The 16707-nt window shown below is 49.0% G+C and overlaps 6 protein-coding genes across 6 annotated transcripts; 1 reads left to right on the forward strand and 5 right to left on the reverse strand.

Moving 5' to 3' along the window:
• Positions 1-127: 127 nt before the first annotated feature.
• Positions 128-758, reverse strand: F4807DRAFT_46860 (uncharacterized protein; the record flags this gene model as incomplete). Its single annotated transcript, XM_048002614.1, has 1 exon — positions 128-758. A coding segment is annotated over one exon (519 nt), but the record flags the coding sequence as incomplete, so codon positions are not given.
• A 1840-nt stretch (positions 759-2598) lies between these two features.
• Positions 2599-4344, reverse strand: F4807DRAFT_46872 (heterokaryon incompatibility protein-domain-containing protein). The gene is made up of 2 exons (XM_048002632.1): positions 3874-4344; positions 2599-3800 (listed from the first exon to the last, which is right to left on the reverse strand). The coding sequence occupies exons 1-2, from the start codon at positions 4015-4017 to the stop codon at positions 2766-2768; spliced, it is 1179 nt and encodes a 392-aa protein (XP_047855525.1). The 5' UTR covers positions 4018-4344; the 3' UTR covers positions 2599-2765.
• A 271-nt stretch (positions 4345-4615) lies between these two features.
• On the reverse strand, positions 4616-7255 carry F4807DRAFT_459236 (uncharacterized protein; the record flags this gene model as incomplete). Its single annotated transcript, XM_048001327.1, has 5 exons — positions 4616-4658; positions 4715-5349; positions 5404-5576; positions 5626-5703; positions 5791-7255. 5 exons carry the CDS (start codon positions 7253-7255, stop codon positions 4616-4618), a joined length of 2394 nt encoding a protein of 797 aa, XP_047855526.1.
• A 1419-nt stretch (positions 7256-8674) lies between these two features.
• F4807DRAFT_421197 (phospholipid-translocating P-type ATPase) lies at positions 8675-13461 on the forward strand. The gene is made up of 2 exons (XM_047997568.1): positions 8675-12748; positions 12800-13461. The coding sequence occupies exons 1-2, from the start codon at positions 9000-9002 to the stop codon at positions 13251-13253; spliced, it is 4203 nt and encodes a 1400-aa protein (XP_047855527.1). The 5' UTR covers positions 8675-8999; the 3' UTR covers positions 13254-13461.
• F4807DRAFT_46918 (uncharacterized protein) lies at positions 13273-14663 on the reverse strand. The gene has a single exon (XM_048002683.1). It carries the CDS (start codon positions 14499-14501, stop codon positions 13794-13796), a length of 708 nt encoding a protein of 235 aa, XP_047855528.1. The 5' UTR covers positions 14502-14663; the 3' UTR covers positions 13273-13793.
• Positions 14664-15276: 613 nt separating this feature from the next.
• Positions 15277-16583, reverse strand: F4807DRAFT_459239 (uncharacterized protein; the record flags this gene model as incomplete). The annotated part of the gene is made up of 2 exons (XM_048001328.1): positions 15277-16097; positions 16166-16583. The coding sequence occupies 2 exons, from the start codon at positions 16581-16583 to the stop codon at positions 15277-15279; spliced, it is 1239 nt and encodes a 412-aa protein (XP_047855529.1).
• Positions 16584-16707: the final 124 nt, after the last annotated feature.

Raw genomic sequence — 16707 nt, forward strand, 5'->3', positions numbered from 1 at the left:
GGTTGGGTTTGGCCTGGAATTGGTTAGCTTCAAGGTTGCTAAGGTACGTGTGATTATGTAAGCATGCAAGTTTAGTATCAAACTGTACGCTGTATCGATACCACTGCATCCATGTGACTCCAGCAATGTTTGCAACCCAAAATTTTGGCCCGCAAGGAATTTGATGTCGTATGTGAATATAATGTAGGAGAGAAGAGGTGGATGAAATGGGAAGAACTCATTCAATTAAGACTTACCTCCTACTTTGCCTCTTTCTTCTCCTTGGCCTTCTTGGCCTTATCCGTCTTGTCGCCGTCGTCGTCCTTCTTCTTCTCTCGAGCACCCTTCTCTTTTTCTTCCTGAGTCCAACGTTCTTTCTTGCGAATCTTCTTATTGGCCTCTTCAGCAGCCTTCTTAGCTGCCTCTTCCTCCTTCTTCTTTGCAGCCTGTGCTCGACGGGCACGTTCCGCAGCTGCGTCCGCAGCTATACACGAGATGCACCTCTCTCCCTGTAACTTAAAAATGTCGTGGATACGGCAAGCGTCTTGATGAGTGACGCAATAAACGCCGAGGCCAGCAATCTTGCCAGTGCGGCAGGGTGTTGAATAGATTTTTCGGCCGGGACAGTGGTGCTGCGTCGAACCTGAATTCGACCCATGCGCCATTGTCGCCTCAATCAGGGAAAAGATGTACGATATGTAGTTTGTCTGGAATGATTTAGGGCGAAGACGTGATAAATGGACGGAATAGAAGACGTTGTGAAGAAAGTAAAAGGAAACTGTAGTCGAATAGCCGATGGAGATGTGAAAAGGTATGCGGGCTGATGGAAACCGGATGGGAAAAGTGAATAGTGTCTGAGTATTTTTAGAAAAACAAATAGATTTCAAAGTTGGCACTAAGTGACGACCGAGAAAGATTCTGATTTTCCTGTTACCAGGCAAAGAATAAATCAGGAGTTATGGGCACGTTGCTATTATACTTTATGTGCCTAGCTCAGTTGCTGAGGTAAGTAAATGCGTAACTTCACGCAACATGTTGTCGTAGGCAACTAGCCCTGGGGGGTGACTACCGTATGAAGTTGGCCCTAGAGCATGCTACTCATCTATGTTGTGAATGTTTGTCTACGTACAAGACTGCCTCGATATGCTATGACTCGACTCCCCCCCATTTTTTGACTGTATGTCTTGTTAACAAGACTCATAGTACTCGTTGAGTGTTTTCTTGGACTGGTCTAGATGGACAAACTTTGAAGAATTTTCCCAGGACGGCTGTCAGACAGCGTGCTAACTATTGTAGCCAGTGCCAACTACTATATATCTAGACATCGTCATACAGACCTATTTTCGTCCATGCCTACCTACCTAGCTTTAAATTATTTATCTAGGTACTTGGCGTTGTTAATATTTTGTAGCTAGGTATTTCCTACAGTAGAGGTTATGATTGTGCCGGACGTTAATACTTGTCTTCTCCCCTAATTGCAGTCAGCGTCAATTGTGAATGTATCTACAGTATATCTATGGTGTTAAAGGGACACTATTCCCGATGTAGTCCTATTCATGGTGTAGAATCTCGTCAGTATTATCACTTAGGAATCCTGAAACCCAGAAATCCCAATTCTCCCTCCTGCGAGATTTTTCTTGTGAGTACCTATGTTTGCTAAGATATCTAAAGCTTTTCTAGATACTAAAATCGTGTAATAGACACACTAGGAATAGGGCGTATATCACTTTCAGCCCTTCCTATTGGCTGCGACTCTCCAATCCCTGCAATTTATATCATGTCCACCAATCATAGAATGGATCCCAGCTAAAATAGGTAACTGGTTAAATCAGCCATTTGGAGAGTTTTCAATGTCTTCATAAATTTGACGTTAGAATACATGGGATGGACATAAAAATTAGCAGACTTTATGTAGTTATGGGTCCGACAAACAACATAGATCTCAATCTAAAAGAACCTCGATTCGAAGAAATATATTTGATTTTATGCTAGTACTGATGGAACAACAATGTAGGTAGATGGTAAAAGCCGAAAGCTCGAGACAATGGATAGGATTTGATGTTAATCAAACGTGTGCTTTGGGAAAAGAGCCTACGAGATTATTACTAAGCCAATGGAATCGTTCTGCTGCACAAATTCCCTAGGTAGAAGCCAATACAACACACCACCTGCAACAGTTTCGTATCACATCATCTAGTAATCTCAACAAAGCTACTTTCTAGTTATCCTTCCTGCTGCATGAAGGTTGCCAGTTGTCAATTGTTATTAACGGGTTGCTACAGTCTGCCATGCCAACCGTGACTACTTGACTAACTGCTGTACTGCCAGTGTATGTGAGAATAGAATACCTAGGCTGATGACACATGGGCTTTGCGTCGTAAATACATCTATTATTAATTCCCATGCCCAAAGAAATCACACATCAAACAATACTCCTGTTACATCCTCATGACCACAGAATATCAGAACTTCTTGATGCGTCCATCGCGTAACACATTGCGACGGGAATAATGTTCACCATACCATCTACGTCAAAAAGCCTAGCCTTAGTCTCTTACATTTGTATGAAATATGCGCTAATAAAGGAAAAGCAGGATAATCACTCAAATGTTTGCCCATCCTAGCATCGTTATTTCGTGGACGTCGTCGAACCCAACCTAGACACATGTATACCTACCGAGGCCAGTGACCGACCTTTACAACCGATATACTTGCCACAAATGTTCCCGCCAAACTCACCAACACCAACCGTACCAAACACCCAATCCAGCCGTATCATCCATCCATCACCCGCCAACCCCCTTCACATCCTCCAACGTGGTCCCAGGATCCCTCAGCACCCTGCTCTCGACCAAGTCGTAGAACCTACGATACGTCTCCTCCCACGAGACCGAGTAATCAGGCACGAGGCCCGCGACCTCGGCGGGCGTGACGAGGCTCATGACGCCGTAGATGCGGTCTCGCGGGTCCATCACATTCCTATTACGAATCGAGTGCACGACGTCCAACAGCGTCGTCGGCTCCGGGGTTCCCGTACGCCTTGCCTCCGCCGCCAGGCTCTGCTCCAACAGCTCCCTAACGGGGCGGAAGTCGACGGCGTCGCGCAGCGCCGACGTCTGCCACGAGGGCGCCAGCTCCGCCATCTTGATGCGCATGAGGAAGCGGCGCGTCGCCGCGCCCCTATCCCACTCCAGCTTCGCGCGGCCCACGTGCATCACGACGCGCGGCGCGAGCGCCGCCTCCTGGACCACCCACAGCCGGCTAAAGTACGGGCGTCCCAAGACATCGTTGATCGCGGCCTCGACAACGTCGTTCTGCTCGCGGGCCCAGGGCGCGTCGTCGCCGGCGCCGATGCTAGAACTACTATGGGCCAGGAACGCGAGGATCTCCATGCCCAGCCGCGTGTGCGGCGTCGGCAGGCCGAGCCAGACGAGGACGGAGTGGCAGTGCGTGTAGATCTCCGCCATGAAGGGGACCTGCTGCGCCCTTTCGGCGTCGTCCTGTTGGTTGATGCAGATCGCGTCGACCCAGATCACGCGCGACCGCTTGCTGTGCCGGAGCTGGCGGAGCGCGTCCGTCAGGTTGGGCGCTATCCGGAGGTTTTGCCCGGAGCCGAGGGCGATCGTGGCTGCGCCGGGCCTATGCATGTCGCCCCAGACGTAGGACAGGGCGTCGAACCTGCCGTACGCGGAGTCCGCTAGCGACACCGAGCGGAGGGTTCCACTGAGTGGGTCGTCGCCCGACCCCGGGTGTAACTCGAGTAATCGGATGTGCTTTCCGTCCGGGAGAGGGTCGTACACGTACCGGTTCTCGGAAAGATCCTATAAGTTGCGGTATATGTCAGACTGGATTGGAACATGGCGCGATTCGACGTTTTGTCAGATTGATACTTACGTCCTCGTCTTTAGGCGGTTCATTTACAACGTCCTTAGTAAATCGAATCCAGAATCCGGCCGACAGCCGATGACCTTTGATCCGGAATGGCGTCGAGGCCGACCGAGTGGTGAGTTTCCAGAGGTAGGTAATTTTGCCGGCCATTTTGTAATTGGCGATATGGTTGGAATTAGTCTCAGCTCATTCTGACGTCTCCGTGTGCAAGATGCGCAATGTTTATAGTACGCTGGTAAGTAGGACCTAGGACTTATTAGTGGTGATGGTGGGTTACCTCCTGCATGGTGGCGTACATAGCCCCCAAACTGCGGCAGGCTGCCTGGATAAAAGTGACGAGCGTCAATAAACCTTGGACTGGATTTTCTATTTCTACCTACCTATGAAGATTACATCCTAGAATATAACTAACCCTCTCTGGCTAGTCAGCAAGTCAGCTGGTAATACGACGATAAGAACTGTATAGCCACATTGGCTTCATTGAGAACAATAAGCACGATGAATCGATTTCGATAGGGCCATATCAAGACTGTACTGCCAAAGACAAAATAGCGAATGGTGAAATTCAGGGTATTATTGGGGTTATGTCGATATAATAAAAGACCATATCGAGGCCTAAAAGTCGCTTCAGCTAATTAAAGTAATTCGATTGACGTTCTTGCCCCATTCTCACCTATTGCGACTGTCTATGAATTGCTCCTCCCAATGCTGAACGATGTGGGAGTAAATGATCCCACGTAAATTGCAACTATGCACTTAAAGCAAGGCACGCATCAACTGCGAGACCAACTCTAAAAGAAAATATTAGTAGGCTGAAGATAGTTGGAGAATTGATGAAGCAACTAACCTTCCTTCTTTCTGGTAGACAACATCGCTAATGATGTCTCTATCTAGATCTGGAAACATTCCTGCAAGGGTCTCTACAACGTTATTGTGTTCCGCTCGATGTATTCTCTGAGCTTCAGCAACTTCGGCGCTCGCCTGCCTTGCCGCAGCTTCCTCTGCGGACAACCGCTGACGCAAGTCCGTCGAAGGGCGTCTATCCATACTCGGCCGCGGACTAAGACGGGGAGTATCTGATTGGGATAAGCGAATAGGTGAGCTAGGGCCGGCAGCACTTGCATCCTCTGAAAATATACGACCAATGGACGAAAGGGGTTTTTGAATCGAACGAAGTAAACCGGTGATTGCAGGTCCTTCTTCACCAGAGTCGTTATCATCATTAGAGGACAAAGATCGACGTGGTGCGTTCGGCCCATCTAGATCGAGTGATGGGCGCGCGGAAGAGGACCCTGGAGGTTGTAGTCCCGACTTTTCGGATAGTTGAGGCTGAGCTGTAGCAGGAACAGGCGCAGGAGGTTCCTCTGCTCGATGTTTTTCTGCAATAGCAGAAACGGCCGCCTCAACATTTTTATCAAATTCTTCATCCGAGATCGTCAAAGTGGTGCGGTCCATATTCTCAATGAATTGTATGGCACCCATCTAACCACAAGATAAGTAGACGAACTTGATATCTTCACACCAATCAGTACTTACTAAAGATGAGAGATAGTACCCGGCTTCCCCGGCGAGTTTGTCTTGGTTTCGGAACCGTAAGATATAATGAACATTAGAGACTAGGTGCTCTGGGTTAGAACGTAATACGACAAATATTAGAAGCGGCATGAATGAGTCGGCGGACGAGTCAGACTTGTTATGCTTGAGAAGCCCTGATGCATCGGTTAGTCTGGTGATAGGTTGTCACTGCGGCGTTCATACCAAATATGACTTTGCAGCAATTAAGAACACAAATGATTTTATCCCGGGGTGCTCGGTAGGATTTGATTTTGAGGAGTTCTAGGATAGTTAGCGACAGATCGTATACTCGTGTCCGCTAAAACTTGCCCTGCTCAGCAAGAGTGAGGAACCTCTTGCCACTGTCACTGCTAGGCGGAATATCCAGGTGTTCTTCCCGGACCCAGCCGTAGATGTTGATCTTTTGCGCTAGGATTTCGTCCCTCTCTACGTCCTCCTGGTGCTGCCCGCGCCGCCCTGGTCCCATCGGTCGATCGCCCCCCCGGCGCTTTGGCTTCGCACCAGGGATAGGCTGGGGAGGAGGTATTGCGGGTGAAAAGGTTTGTGTATAAAGCCTATTCATAACAAGTTTCTCCATCCCTTCGCGGGCGTTGTCGAACTCTGCGTCTGAAACTTCACTCCATACTTCGCACTGGGCCATTTTATTGGCTATGAATGCGAGAAAATCGCCGATAATCTTCACTTGTTCATGGACCATCCACTGGCGTTTTGCGAACTCGGACAGGAAGGACTTGAGATATCTTGCTACAGGATCAGCCTTTTTATGCTTTAGCTGTTCTAAGAACCGATGGAAATCAAAAGGAAGCGGTGGCTCAGGCTCCGGATCTGGTGGCGGCGGCCGATGTAAGGGCGCCGCAGACGAAGACTGGGAGTCTGTGGTATGAACCCTTTCGTCAGGTGGTCCATCTTTTGGCGGAACCGGCGGGCCTTGATCATCAAATTCTTTCTGCTTCTCCTTTGACCTAATACTCATTGACGACGTGTTCGAAAGCCCCAAGCCCTGAATGTCCTGCAACTGCTGAGCAATACTCGGAGCGAGGGGTTCAAGGCTGGACTTTCTCGGGGGATGTTGTATCGGAGGACTACCGAGAAGGGGTGAGGTAATCTCAAGTCGTGGACTCATTACTTCGTCTTCCCCGGGGCCACCGCCCTCTTCAGGGAACTGCTCCATAATGCTTTGGATTTCCGAGCGAGAGTTGCCCTCCTGCTCATCCTCGCTTGGGTAGCGTCTCTCGTCATACCCGGCATCGGATCGGGTTGGAGACGGTTCGGTGCCATGTCCCTTGAATCGGTGGGCGGAGTTGGTTCTCGATGGAGGCTGAGACCCTTCTGGGGTTGGGGGCGTGGGGTCAACATATGGGGCGGGTGTGATTGTTAAATACTGTGGTCTCGTGGGTTTGAGAGTCGCGACGGATGATTCTAGAGGGTCAGCTGAAGCATCAGAGGTAGACTCTCGGCCGGCTTTATCAACCGGCACGTCTCCAGCGACCGGGCTCTTTCCCTTGTCGGCAGTTTGCTTTGTTGGGGCCTTATCCTCGGTAAGGTCCATTAAGATGCTTTGGGCCTTGTCCTTAGCAGTTTGGCCATCCAGGGCGGTTGGTGTGTCACTCTTGCTCCCGCCATCCTTGTCCTTGCTCCGAGTCTCGTTTAATTCTGACTCTGGCGGAATAGCAGCGACGGTCGGCGAGGAAGCATCTGGCAGATTGGCGGGCTTTTGATCACTCATGGCGGGGTCATGGTCGGACGTGATGGCTACCTCTGGTCTAACAAGAGGGCTTGCAGACTCTGGTGTGAGCTGCTCAGGAGGAGGCATGCATGAAAGTTGGAGTCTCTCAAGCTGGAGTCGATTTAGAGGAGCGGTGATCTTTGTCGCGTGGTGGAGATTAGGAAGTATTGACGGTGAGTTGGACTGATAGATAGATAGGTCAATAGATAGGTAGATAGGTTAGGTTCGGTATTTGCTGGGATGATTACATCGATGGTTTATCGTTATCGCTTTCCTCGAAACGCGTCCCGGTGAAACTCGAGGATTTTAATGAAGCACAATGCACATGCATAAGGCTCCAGCGCCTGAGCTTTCTCCAATTAATGGTCGGCCGATGCTAAACCATGCTATCTCCGACTGGGCACTGGGCAGCCCTACTACGAGGAAGTACCTAAATACTTGTCGCAATCCCATGGCACACGTCATCTGCCGAAAAGCAATTTAAACTAAAGTTTATGTCAGCAGACGATATTGAATGTCTTAAATGTCAAGCAACATTGGAAATTGTCTACATATTATTATATATCTACTATACACACCTCGTACGTAGGTACAAGGTATTCAAGAGACAGGAGTCTTAGTTTGCCAAGTAAACTCCTCTATAAATTCCGAATTTCTTGTTTTGTTCTTCACTATCTCTTAATTGACTATTCCAAGACTTGGCTTAACTGGCAGACTGGGTGCTGAATCTTGCTATCACGAACTGCCTCCATGCAACTACTTTTTACCAAGCACCTAGTTTCTTATGACTTAGCTCTTATATCTGTATGATCGGTAAGTGTTTTTCCTAATATTTGGCTTTGTGAGTTATATTAATAAGTCGGTGCGTGTTTCTCTGTATGCACATAGCTGGGTAGATTATCCTCGCTGTTTTGATTCGAAACATCTCGGGTCTTAGAAAGAGATAGCAACCACTTCAAGACTTGCTGTATTGATGCAGGGTTATCTGCAATACGCTCAACTGACAACCTGCCTCGTCAGCGAAAATACGAGGTGGGTAGGTGGTTTAGGTGGGTGTGATACTTTGATTAAGCAGTAATACTTATTGAGAGTTTGACATTCCTACACGGAAGGTAAGTTATCTCGTTTATACCAAGCTGCAATTCATATCTTACATTGATCTGGGTAAGGGCTGAACGATTCCCGTCAAAGCAAACCCTACACTTGCATTACCTATGTAAGTGCGTATGAAGTGCAAATCGTAGGTTTCGGCATAAAATGAGGAGAATGCGTTCGTGGTCGGGTGATTGGTGAAGGTCATTCCATGGCGACCCACGTTATGCAATGTTATGCGTTCTAAGCGTTCTAAGTCACTTACATAGCATGCTTGGTTCCAGTCGGTTGCGTGTCCGGATAAGTACTAGCCGCTGCGAAAACATGGCGAAATGGTACCTACGATCGATGCCAAGAAACCGTTATGGAAGCTACGTCCACTAATACGGGCTTGCCCGGCATGGTAAACAGGGAATGTACAATGTATTAGAATAGATCGTGATGGCCGGAGTAACAATTACGAATCTTCTCTTCTTCCCTTGGACATACTCCAGCTGAACTTGGTCTTGGAAAGCGCTTCAAGTCTTTTCGCGACTCAGGGAATCGGCTTCTTTGCGGCCAGTCATTCGTTTTCGACTGCTTTATACACTCGTTCCCCATTGCATTGCGTCTCGATAATTACCTCTTTCACAATCACGGACATGGGCCTTCAGTGAGAGAAATCTCGTGAAAAGTTCCATTCCGTTGGCGCTCGCGAAAGATTTTGCGATGCGGCTACATTCGCTCGAGCCTGCGCATAATGCCTCCATCGGCCAACCGTAAAGAACACGATATTGTAAAGAAGCAAGAAATAGGCACGGTTACGACTCTCGCTCGGCAGACTCGGAGGCGGCTGGAGAGGGTTGGAGGAGAAGTGCAAGAGTGCGCCGCGCAATGGTACAAGAAATATTTTCTGGAGGCAATATTACGCCAGAAGCCTCTGAAGCCTTCCAAAGATGGCCGGCATATACCGTTGCGAGTCGAGCACGAACAAGCCCTCATCGATGAGCGGCGTGGTCATCCGTACATATCGAATACGATCCGAACCTCGCGATATACCTTAATTGATTTTATACCAAAACAGATAATATTTCAATTCACGCGACTAGCGAATTTCTACTTCCTCTGCGTCGGAATCCCCCAAGCGATCCCAGGACTAAGTACGACCGGGAGTTATACAACCATTCTACCCTTATTATTCTTTGTTCTCTTAACGATTGTGAAAGAGGGATATGATGATTATAAACGACATAGGTTGGATAATTTCGAGAACGCCAATGCCGCGAGAGTTTTGAAGCGCAAGTCTCTGAATTTAAATTCTGCGCTATCAACTCGAAGATGGTTCCCGGGCAGACAAAAGACCACGGAGAAGGATGTTGAATCTAACGTCGAGGAGATCGATTCGGAGTACGGATGGAGGCAAGTTAAATGGCAAGATGTCAGGGTTGGTGACATTGTTAAGCTAGTCCGCGATGAGGCCGTGCCCGCGGATTTAGTTCTTTTATACGCTACAGGAGAGAATGGGTTAGCATATATCGACACCATGGACCTTGACGGCGAGACGAATCTTAAAAGCCGAGAATCTCTCCCGGATTTCAAGGGTTGTCGTACCATTGCCGGCCTTCGCAGCTACCAGGCTGAGTTCGTTCTTGAAGACCCGAATCCCGATTTATATCGTTTTGACGGGCGTGTAACCGTAGACGGTCGGACACTTCCTTTAACATCTAATGAGGTCGTCTACCGAGGAAGCACGCTTAGAAATACCGAGCACGCTATTGGTATGGTTATTAACACCGGGGAGGAGAGCAAGATCCGTCTGAATGCGAATCAACATCCTCAGGCTAAAAAGCCGGCATTGGAGACGATTGCCAACAAAATCGTTATTGCACTTGCGCTCTACGTCATTATCTTGACAGTGGGATGCTCTATGGGATATGTCATCTGGCGACGATCCACCGAGCAAGGGTCGTGGTACGTCTCTATGGCTACCGTGGAATTCAAGCAAATCATTATCGGTTATGCGATCATGTTTAATAACGTTATCCCTCTCGCTCTCTACGTCACTCTCGAAATAACAAGGATTGGCCAGATGCTTTTATTAAACAACGACGTAGAGATGTACGATGAGGCTACCGATACTCCAGCTCGGTGTAACACCAATACCATTTTGGAGAACCTCGGTCAAGTCAGCTATATCTTCTCCGACAAGACCGGTACACTAACGGAGAACGTCATGAAGTTTCGCAAATTGAGTATTGCTGGTACATCGTGGCTACACGAAATGGATATTCAATCTGAAGTCACGGCGACAACCGAACAAAATCTCAGTGTAAGTACGGCGGTCGCAATGCCTCGGCGGTCCAGGGAGGTTGCTAGCGTGATTCATGAAGATATTGAACTATATCCTCTTTCTTCACCGTCATCAATTTTCACACCTCGGTCGGAGAGGAGATCGTCGTCTCAGTGGAGATCATCTGCTCGCCCGGACCATTTGCAGCCGGATGTAACAACTACAGATCTATTGGAGTATATTCGACTAAGACCAACGTCAGCATTTGCAAGGCAAGCTAAGGATTACATCTTATGCATAGCGCTATGCCATACGTGTTTGCCGGAGGAGAAAGATGGGAAGATCGATTTTCAAGCCTCGTCGCCGGACGAGTTAGCGCTTGTTCGTGCTGCCCAGGAACTTGGGTACTTAGTTGCCCATCGATCCTCCCAGGCTGTGACTCTACATATTGACGTCGGAGATGGCAATAAAAGGACTGAAGTGTATCAGATCCTTGATGTCATCGAGTTCAGCAGTAAGAGGAAACGCATGTCAATTGTCGTGCGTTACCCCGACGGGAGAATATGCATCATTTGCAAGGGTGCAGATTCCATGATACTTCCTAGGCTCAAGTTGGCTCATGTAGCAATGCAGAAGGCAACGGAAGTCCGTAAGAGCGTCGAGATCGAACATGAGCTTTTACGAAGAAGTGAACAGTTGGAGGTGAGAAATAGCTTTGGCGGCCGCCCAAGCCTGACGTTACGACGGAATATCCCGGGAAATCGGAATAGTATTGCTCTTGCGCAACTTGATGTACCTACCAAAACACCAGCAATCGTAAGGAGCAGATCTGTGGAAGCAACGAGATCGCGGCTCTCTGGAGATAGAACTCGTCCGACACTCGGCATCCGAACTACGTCTCTCGAAGTATCGAACACGCTATTGAGAGTAAGCCCGTCAACGCCAAGGCCGTTGCCAGAGAAATTCAATTTTCTTGACGACGCCTCCATTTACGACGAGTCGACAACTTTCAGTCGATGTTTCAAACATCTGGATGACTTTGCTACCGAGGGCCTACGAACCCTATTAATTGCTAGGAAATTCATACCTACCAGCGAATACGAAACATGGAAGAAAATATACAACGATGCAACGACAAGTCTAGTTAATCGCCAGGATATGATCGAAGCAGCAGGTGAACTAATCGAACAGTCGTTTGACCTTGTTGGAGCGACAGCAATCGAGGATAAGCTCCAAGTCGGCGTGCCCGAAACCATCGACAAGCTTCGCCGCGCCAATATCAAAATCTGGATGTTGACGGGAGATAAACGTGAAACAGCCATCAATATTGCTCACTCAGCACGAATCTGTCGCCCAGGTTCCGATATATTCATTCTCGATTCTTCGAAGGGCTCGTTAGAGACACAGATGAGCGACATATCCGAGGACCTTGAGACTGGTTGCACTCACAGTGTTGCGGTCATAGACGGCCAAACTTTGGCAGTTGTTGAGCAATCAGCGCAACTTACGGATCTCTTCTATACCCTCATTCCTAAGATTGACTCCGTCATATGCTGCCGCGCGTCGCCAGCTCAAAAATCCATGATTGTAAAAGCTATCCGACAACGAGTACCGAGTGCTCTGACTCTCGCAATCGGCGATGGTGCTAATGACTTAGCGATGATTTCAACCTCCCATGTCGGGGTTGGAATCTCGGGTAAGGAGGGTCTCCAGGCTGCTCGTGTAGCCGACTACGCTATCGCGAAATTTCGCTTCCTACAGCGTCTACTCCTTGTCCACGGCCGTTGGAACTATGTCCGCACGGCGAAGTTCATTCTCAACACCTTCTGGAAGGAGATGTTCTTCTATTTACCCACGGCAATGTACCAACGCTACAATGGCTACACCGGAACTAGTCTTTATGAGAACTGGAGTTTAACCGTGTTCAACACGTTATTTACAAGTTTATGTGTCATCTGTCTGGGTATATGGGAGCAGGATCTTAGTGCAGAGACACTTCTTGCCGTGCCTGAGCTGTACGTACACGGGCAGAGGAATAAGGAGTTAAACATACCTAAATTTGTGCGCTGGATGGCTGCTGCGGCTACAGAAGGCGTGCTTGTATGGCTCGGTGTATGGGCTGCCTACAGCGTGTTTGGACATGCTTCCGATGATAGTCTCTTCGCCTTTGGCGACTTGGTGTTTACAGTTGGTGTGATTTGGATCAACTGGAAGATTTTGTGAGTTTCTCAGGTTTACTCGGCTTAACACATTGCTAACGAGAATTACAGCATTATCGAAACACACCATAAGACGGCCATTGTCCTAGGAGCGTTTGGCATCACTATGGCAGGATGGTGGGCTTGGCAAGCCTTCCTCTCAGGGATCTATGCTCCGCAGCCGAGCCCCTACCCAGCCAGGAACGGATTCATTAACACGTTCGGAACGGATCCGATATGGTGGGTAACACTCATCGTCGTAACGATAGTACTCATCTCGATGGAGACGGCTTACAAAGTGGTGAAACGCAATTTGATCATTGCGGGTGTGTGGAAATGGCCGCCGTGGAAGCCGAGGAGCGTCGATGATAGTTTAGAGGAATGGGGCTTAGAGGTCTGGCAAGAACTGGAACAGGATCCAGTTACGCGCGAGCGGTTGCGGAGAGCAGCTATGGAAGAAGATGAAGACGAGGGCGATGATGAACAAGACAGCGTTGACCCAGATGACGTAGCCAAGGTACTATGAGAGGAGGGCATTTGTTGGCGTTTTGGATCTATATACCTAGCTACTCATATATACCCTACTCGGTCTCCATCTCAGGATGGTCGTTTAGATGAGGTTTTGGCGGGAACATCTTTGGGGGCTTTCTGGGATTAGACAGATACCCTACGCAATCATGATAAGACATATAGGTAGAGCGATGCTTATGTATAACATATTATATTAATCACACCCTTCATATCCGCCATTTTCTAAGGCTTTCATTTTTAATCTTGTGCAAAGGAATCTGCTCTCGCTTGGAAATAGTCATGTCTCTTTGATATTCCCATTCATGGGGTAGCACTCGCAGAGATAGGAGAATACCATACTGGCCATAGCATTTGAAGAGACCAAGTACCTTTCTAAATTACCAAGCTCGTTGCAATTATTTTCTACTTCTAAAAGGCCTCCGCAGACATACTTTCGACCGAGATAGCAACCGACAAAGCAATGTCAATCGAGCAAACGAGACGGCATTTCCCACCATCCTCCCCGATATCTCCCAGAGACAGCTAGCTAGCTCACTTAACTCTTCTCAGTCGTAGTGTTAGCCACATGGCACATATCCATGCCCTTAAGCCCCTCAAGGCCCCTCAGCATCGGAATAAGCTCCTTAAACGCCTCGGTATCGCGTATTTGATGATGCGCCTCAACACTCGTCCACCCGACCGCCGCGACCATCACACGGCTCGGCTCGCCCTTAAACCGGACATCCGTCTCCACGCTCCAGCCCAGCGCGCTCTCTCCCGTCATCCCCTTCGTGCTCGACCTAAGCTTCTCCAGAAACTCCTTCGCCGTACCCTCGACTTTCGCCCTCTGCTCGTCAGTAACATCACCCGCGAAATAGAACTGCAGAACCTCGACGACGGGGCTCTGGCTTTTGTCCGGGCCGTCGAGAACCGTCGGCGGGAAAGGCGTAAACGCGACGTGGTAAGGGGGCTGCCGCGGGTTCGCGGGGCCGAAGGAAGAGGCGTCGATGATGGGTCCCATGCGCTCGCGGAAGGGCGTGTACGCAGAGGCGTCGCTGGCGAAGGCCCGGTGCGCGTCCACCGAGTCCCAGTCCGCGAATAGGCGCAGCTTGGCCTGGTCCTCGTGCACGCGCGACTGCCGCACGCGCTGGCACCCGGGTTGCGCGAGCAGCGTCGCGATGTTCGCCTGGATCACCGACGACACGGTCTCCGGGGCCGCGTCCGGCTTGATGGGTAGCAGGACGAATTCTGTGACGGGCGCCATGGTTTTTTCTTTTCTGTTGTCTGAGTATGTGCCGCGTTTTTGAGTTGTGTGGGTTGCGGCTTGGCTTGGGTAGATATGTTACGTAGATGTGGGGTGGGAGAGGGGCTAAGTTGGATTGTGAAGGTATGTTCGAGTGTGTAGGGCCCGTATAAAGAATTGATAAGTGGCCTAGAAGCGGTGCGGAGATGATGGTGAATAGTAATTAAATTCCTCATGGTGTCAAGAAGGTGAGACCTAGAGTATATTTAAACCTATCTAATCCTTGACAACCGGAGGTAGGTGAGGTAGGGAATCTAGGGAAGGGGCGAACTGATCCCGCATCGGATGTCCGTTGTGTCACACGACATGGTTAATGCCCATTGGCCTGCCTTTCTAAGACAGTTGCGGTCGGTTGCGAGGGTACGTCACCGGTATCTCGCGTCTAGCAGCATTGAATACTTCCTCTGGAGCTACCTTCCTTCAAAAGTTCTAAGTACCTAGCTGACCGAAGGATCCAAGATACTTGATAGTTTGAAGCGTGTATAGGTCAATTACCAACAGTTTGATTCATGATTGATCTAGCTCCGTTCCGCTCTCTCGTAATTACAATTCATAAATTCTGATATAGTAAGCAAATAGAATTCTAGAAATGGCGCTACGTACAATAATTTCGGATATTTATGCTTGGGTATTGGATCGCTAACTCGTCCGACCCGGAGGCCGTCTAATATGACTAATAATGCCGGCTTTGCACCACCGGTCCCCGAGCCGGATGACCCGGGACGCTGATCGTGGCTCAGAGCTCGTCCAACCAGTCCAACAAAGGATTCACATAGTCGGTAGCGAGTAAAGGTCCTAGCGTAACCCCGTTCTCCTTAGCCAACGGATATAGATCTGCAGGGTCTTGCATGAATTCCATATAATACATCAGAACATACTTCAGCCGCGGCAGCACATTATGCTTCTCCGTTATCAAGAAACGAATCAACTGATAGTCCCGAGGCATGAGGGTCAGCTCGAGAGTATAACCTGGAGGCGGATATCCGGGAAACACGACGCCTCGTTCATTCATGACTCTGATAGATCTGGGCACGATGTTCTCCAGGAGGAGCATCTTGAGATTTTGGGGGAATCTCGTGCGGATGAGATCCGGCAATGCCGCATCATCCATATAAGCGCTGCCAAGAAGGTAGACAGGAGGTACGCGGAGAAAATGAAGGTTCGGGAACTGGGTGAAATCCATTCCCTTGTCCTCGATAGGGATCTTCCATCGCCATGTGAGGTCCAGTATCCGCAAGCTTTCTCGAGCAGGGGCCAACACGGCGGGATAGAGCTTCTCCGAAAATGGGAGTTGATCGTTGTGGCCAATCAACAGATTCTGCAACTTGCGCGTCGCAGTTACAAGTCGAGCCATCGCCTCTTGGCTGTACCAACATAACTCGAAAAAAAGCACTCTTAAGTTCGAGTGCTGGAAGTAATCAGCGTCCAATTGGTCAAATGCGGAGAAGTCGATATACGAAATCCGCATACGCCTCAGCTTCTTATGGCGAAACAAGACGGCATCATCCTTCGCGAAAGTAACAACAGCCCAATGTTCCCGCTCAATGGAAAAAGTCACTGAAACTTCTTAGCGGCCATTTCTTCTCTAGCATCTCATTTCTTCTCAAAGGTCTATCGAAACTTACGGTTCGTCAAATTAGGCTGTTCCTTCACATGCCGATTCAGAGCACGCCTTTCCTTGTCGTCGATCTGCAGGATCTCCCCGTCATGTTGCATAATTATGCTCTCGAGGCTTGGGAAAACGATAGACATGAGTTGCCGATAAGCGAATGGGTTAAATTCGTCAAGCACGAGAAAGTGTATGAAATTCGCGACGTGAGGTCGCCTAAGCAAAAAGTCTACTAGGCCGGCGGTGTCATTCAGTGTGCCGATTTTGGTGAACACCTTGTGGTATAACAATGGTTCGACGATATCCCGAGCCCGATGACAGGTCCGCAGAAAGGAGGCCTGACAAGCAGGGTCTAGATATCGGAGTATCCACCATTGGATTTCTAAAGGGAGGCGAAATAAATGTGCTTGACTATTATTTGTATTTGAAGCCATTTTGACATAGCTTCGAAGGGTGGTTAATCATGAAGGAGAAGGATGTTCCGAGAACCATTCAGTCCTTGGTCTTGCGGTGGTTTGAAGTGGGATTTAAGGAGAACAATTAGGTTAGCCCCGCCGG

Source organism: Annulohypoxylon truncatum (assembly GCF_022578515.1).
Source record: "Annulohypoxylon truncatum strain CBS 140777 unplaced genomic scaffold F4807scaffold_11, whole genome shotgun sequence".
In the NCBI taxonomy this organism is placed as follows: Eukaryota; Fungi; Ascomycota; class Sordariomycetes; order Xylariales; family Hypoxylaceae; genus Annulohypoxylon; species Annulohypoxylon truncatum.

What these genes read in the sequence shown, in the direction of transcription:
- F4807DRAFT_46872 (XM_048002632.1), bottom strand. Translation starts at nt 4,017, where the DNA reads ATGGCCGGCAAAATTACCTACCTCTGGAAACTCACCACTCGGTCGGCC. An exon ending in AACCGCCTAAAGACGAGGAC is followed by an intron (nt 3,801 to 3,873) that starts GTAAGTATCAAT and finishes CGCAACTTATAG; the next exon opens with GATCTTTCCGAGAACCGGTA.
- F4807DRAFT_421197 (XM_047997568.1), top strand. Translation starts at nt 9,000, where the DNA reads ATGCCTCCATCGGCCAACCGTAAAGAACACGATATTGTAAAGAAGCAA. An exon ending in TGGATCAACTGGAAGATTTT is followed by an intron (nt 12,749 to 12,799) that starts GTGAGTTTCTCA and finishes CGAGAATTACAG; the next exon opens with CATTATCGAAACACACCATA.
- F4807DRAFT_46918 (XM_048002683.1), bottom strand. Translation starts at nt 14,501, where the DNA reads ATGGCGCCCGTCACAGAATTCGTCCTGCTACCCATCAAGCCGGACGCG.